Below are 5318 nucleotides of genomic sequence, written 5' to 3' on the forward strand. Positions count from 1 at the left end.
CTGAGGTTAGGGGTATGGATCGGGGCCTTCGCTGAGAACTGTAAAACACAAATTTTGACTTATGTCTCTGTGGCTTGTGTATGGATGCTCTAGTCTTGTAAGAACATTACAAACAAGCAGTACATGATCATAGTATGATACTTATTTAAGGATTAGTGCCCTACCTGTAGCAGATTGAGTATATAGTCCTGTCTTTTACTCCTTGAACATGATTAGTTTCCTTCTCCTTAGGGCAAATGTATTAGAGGTGTATGGAAGGAATAGCAAGCCCTTGCATTGTAGCAGTTCTGAAAAACCTACAAAAACATTTAAAATTAAAGCTAAAAAGCAAATACAACGCTTAGAGAGGTCAGATAAAAAATTAGTAAAATATGAATGACTGAACTGTTATCCCTATCTGGGGTGATGCAAATCTTAAAGTACAAGGATCATGTTCTGCTGCTGGACCTGACTGTCATGTCAGCTGGTAGCAGTTTCTTGATAATATTTTTATTATCTTGCCCTTTTTTTCCCCCTAGCTCAGTTGAGGATGATTGTAGTGGGGTGAAGGGAGAGTGGAATGGATGCTGACAACCCCACAGCAAGCGCGATTACTGTCTTTGGTTGGCCAATGTCACACCATATGATACCAGGTTAGGGATGAGCCTGCCAACAGTTATGGCCCTATAGCGGTCAGCATGGCAGACATGCAGAGGAGCAGGGGGAGTTGAGGGCAGGAAAAAAATGCAAGTACATATGCACGGAGGACAAGCAAAGCGGGGGTAGGTTATTGCAGCATGGAGCAATATGAAAGTGGGAGGCCAGTGTTGATTGCTAGCGGGGGCAGGGGAGCAGGCAGGACTCTTCCACAGATATCTTTTTCTTTGACTTCTGTTGAAATTGCAAATGTACCGTTTATAATAAAGCAGCTTACAGGCTTGTTCTTCACAGTTTGTAGAAAAATCTGAGAAACCGAGATCTGGTTCATCCTCTTGCCAACTCAGGATGATCTCTGCCCAGATCATTCCGGGTGAGGGTGCTAGTACTGAAGATGTTCCAGGCACCTTCAATTTAAAAGAGAGTACATAGCCTGGATGTAAGAACAGATGAGTGTGCTGAGTAATTTATCCAGAAAATATCAAGTAGAGCTGAAAGGGGACTAACGCAGAGCTTCACTTAAATTTGAAAGCAAAACCTGCTCCTATATATCTGCAAAAACAGAGGCAGTTCCTTTTCTTTCTGAAACACCAGAAGACCCAGACTCCATGATGTAGATGTTAAGGTAGGACTCAATTCAAGTTAATGAAACTCTTGTGTCTATATGCAGTAGAGGCTTAAGAGATATTGTATCATCCTGGTTCTGCTGAAAAAACACTTGGTGGTTTGTTGATAGGATATCCTAAACTGAAAAACAGCTAAGATGTTATGTTCAGTATTGCCTTCTGAACTGAGTTCAGCTGCCTCTGGTGTCTCAGGAGCAAGCAGTTGTGAGCAGCACTCTAAGTGACATGGAGAAGGTGGTGCTGCCCCTTGGAGACTGGCAAAACTGATGCAGCATATGGGGTGGGAGGACTTTTCTTAACATTTTTTGGATATTTTCCTCATGTAACATCTCTCCAGGTCTGCACTAGGTGAGATTCCCTCTTCACCTAAAAAGCTCATCCACAACTTGAGGATGGGTAATGGTCACAGCGGAGATCATGCTGCACTGTGCACAAATTTTAAAACTTGCATTGACTAATACCCAGGGGTGGATTAAAATGAAATGGGCTATGTCTGCAGGAAAATGGCTTCCTCCTCTGCTTTCTGGCAGAACTTTTCCTTCACTGGCCATCTTCTACCCTATCCCAGACAAACACTGCTCTTCCTATGTCAGGGATGGTTTCTAATCTCCTCTCACTCCCTTGACAAGACTGTAGCTTGCTGTTGCATTTTTCTCCCCTAGCTGGCCCGGAGAGAGGCAGTGAATGAGCTCCCCATGCCACAGAGGAGTCACAGGCTATCTGCCAGTCACTCAGGCATGATGCTTAACGGGAATGGTGGTCTGGTGGTCTTGGTCTGGTGGTCACTTGAATTCAGGCCATGCATAGAGGGATTGGATAAGGAGAAGGGTCATGTGAGAGCCTTGCGACAGTATGCGTTACCATTGATTAATGAACATCGCAGGGTGGAGAGCAAAAGTGATGAAACATGAAATAAGGCTGTTATAAAAATGTGTTGGAGAAGTCACTCTGTGGTCATACTTTTGGACTCTGAATATTATGTTGCTAATAGTTTTGTGTTGTTGTTGGCTGGGGTATCGCAGCTGGTTCTGGGACCTCTCTAGATGGTGTCTGCAAGTATTGGACTCACATTTTCCTGCGAGTCTTTTTTTTTTTTCCTGTGAGACAGGCCTTATCGCCTGTCAGATGTGTTATTACCCAAAGTTCTTCCTCACCTGGTGTGACCAAGCCGACCTTCACTAAGTAACGAAAAGGGCAAAAATGACTTTGTATGGATCACAGAGAAGGACCTGATGGTGCTGGTGGATGAAAAGCTGGACATGAGCCAGCAAAGTGTGCTCTCGCAGCCCAGAAAGCCAGTTGTCTCCTGGTCTGCATCAAAAGCAGCACGGCCAGCAGATCGAGGGAGGCAATTCTGCCTCTTTACTCCACTCTGGTGAGACCACACCTGCAGCACCGCATCCAGCTCTGGGGCCCTCAGCACAGGAAAGACATGGACCTGTTGGAGCGGGTTCAGAGGAAGGTCACAAAAATGATGAGAGGGCTGGAGCACCTCTCCTGTGAGGACAGGCTGAGAGAGTTGGGGTTGTTCAGCCTGGAGAAGACAAGGCTCCAGGGAGACCTGATTGTGGCCTTTCAATACTTAAAAGGAGCTTATAAGAATGATACTTTTTAATAGGGCCTGTAGCAATAGGACGAGGGGTAATCATTTTAAACTAGATTCAGACTAGATATAAGGAAGAAATTTTTTACCATGAGGGTGGTGAAACACTGGTGGAGGTTGCCCAGAGAGGTGGTAGGTGCCCCATCCCTGGAAACCTTCAAGGTCCAGTTGGATGGGACTCTGAGCAACCTCATCTTGTTGAAGATGTCCCTGCTCGTTGCAGGGGCGTTAGACTAGATGACCTTTAAAGGTCCCTTTCAACCCAAACCATTCTATGATGCTATGATTCTATGGATCTGGCACATTTATACATCCATTCACTTCTCACCTCTGGACTAAAATGAACACAGAAATCACAGTTAGTAGTATGGAAAACTCTTACAGGAGTGGTATTGTATTATTGCACCATTAATCTTCACGTGATCACTGAAGGCACCGAACAGGGTCTTATTGTGTAAGCCCCCCTTTTAGCCACCTCTGGAGAGTGATCCATCCCACTCTGCTAGAGCTGGGCCTCAGCTGTGTAAAGGCAGGCATGAACATTTGGGTCTGTGTCTGATCTACCTACCTCTTATGGTCAATGGAGAGAAACAGGCACTTCTAGGTCATGATTCATCTTGTCCAACTGCAGGCATCAAGAATAATTGGGTGAATCACACTCTAAAACTGATTATTTCTCTCCCCTATTATGGGAAATTATAAAGGGAGGACCAGGTGATTAGCTTATATGCATACACCTACCCTGTCAGTGTCTCCAGGGAGGTGAGATGAACCTTCTACAAGTCTAAAATAGGTGTAATGAATTGAATTGCACTCTGGAGGGTCTTACCTCTCTCCATTGCTTAGGAAACAAGTCAAAGGCAGGCACCTAGCCTAGACTAGACACTTAACTTCTAAATTACTAAAATTAAATTAAATTACTCCCACCCCGAACCTGTATCTGCCACTAATAAGCAACTATTTTATTTTTTTTCTGGAACCGTTGGCCATTCTCCAAAAGAGGTATCAAGGATTCAGGAAGCAAATACAGAGAAATTTCTGAGAAGTTTCACATTTAATTTTTTAGTATTTTATTTAAATCCTTTTATTTTAAAGTTAAGTTTATAAGTTTTCTCTTTTGATGATCAATGTGCAACTCCAAAACACAGAACAGATTAACGCTCCTTCAGCATTGGCAGGGTTAACCTGAGTACTCTGATGGCAGTGAGGTTGTGCCTGGCTGGTTGAAGGCAGGTTTGGACCCTTCCTCCATAGCTCTTTTATGGCATCAATCACTTCTACTTCAAGTTCTTGTTTGTCCAAAACTTGAGGAGTGAGAAGATCGCCTGCTGGAAGTTGTCTCCCATCACTACATAGAGCAGTAAGTTTCCAAAAGTATTTAGCGCTGCTAAAGGTTTAGCTATAATAAACATTAAAAAGATCGTGTTCTTCATGTGGCAGCTAACCGGTTGTACTCGGAGCTCCAGCCGAATCCCTTGGAAGATGTGGAAGGGGAGGAAGCACACATAGAAGACCACCAAAAGGACAATGGCAAGTCTGCGAGCCTTTTGTTTGTAGCAAGCCCGCGTGTGGGGCCCGGTAGCCAAGGTGTAAATAATGAGCGCATAGCACAGAGTCACCGTCAGCAAGGGCAAGAAGAAGGCAAACACCGTTAACAGCCAGTTATACCACCGACTAGTGTCAAGGTCCTCAGCAGTAGCTAGGTCTGGGCAGATCGTCCTGTTCTGCTTATGCCTCGTGTCAATCAAGATGCCCAAGGGGCTGATGGCCACCAGGGAAATCACCCAAACTACTACGCAAGTCACCACTGCCCATCTTCGTTTTTGAACAAAAAAACATTTAATTGGGTGGAAAACTACAAAAAAGCGGAAGATGCTGAAGCAGCTAAGGAAGATAATACCACTGTACATGTTGAAGTAGAAACAAAGGTGAATAAACTTGCACATGAATTTTCCAAAAATCCAGTTATTTCCATTAGCAGAGTAGTGTATAAAGAAAGGAAGCGTGGCTATATATAATAGGTCAGTGATAGCCAGGTTTAACATAATGATGGTGCTGCTTTTCCAGGGTCTCATCTTGACAAAGTAAACAAAAATTGTCACGATGTTCCCTGGGAAGCACACCAGGAAGATGAGGCCGTAAAGGACGGAGAGATAGGATTTCACCTGTAAGAAATCTTCATCGTTGCAGCTTGTCAACGGGTCTGCGTGGCCTGGCAGAGCAGTAAAATTGCTGTTGCGTTCAGATGCCATGTTTGCAGAAATCTTCTTAAAGCTTTACAAAAATCAGATGGTTAGTTTTAATTGATTGGTTGGGACAAATGCATTCAGTTAAATCTTTTGTGGCTGGAGCACATGTTGTATGTTTGACAAGGCATAGTAGAGGGAGGGAACGAGGATTTGCTAATGCACCCAGCTCTGAACAAGATAACCCCACTCAAAAGTTTAATTTCA

General features: G+C 44.0%; 1 protein-coding gene across 1 annotated transcript; it reads right to left on the reverse strand.

The window, feature by feature from the left end:
* Nucleotides 1-4142: 4142 nt before the first annotated feature.
* Nucleotides 4143-5117, reverse strand: LOC128902709 (2-oxoglutarate receptor 1-like). The gene has a single exon (XM_054186142.1). The coding sequence runs from the start codon at nt 5115-5117 to the stop codon at nt 4143-4145; it is 975 nt and encodes a 324-aa protein (XP_054042117.1).
* Between the last annotated feature and the right edge of the window lie 201 nt (nt 5118-5318).

The sequence above is a fragment of the Rissa tridactyla genome, chromosome 1 (assembly GCF_028500815.1).
Source record: "Rissa tridactyla isolate bRisTri1 chromosome 1, bRisTri1.patW.cur.20221130, whole genome shotgun sequence".
NCBI lineage: Eukaryota > Metazoa > Chordata > Aves > Charadriiformes > Laridae > Rissa > Rissa tridactyla.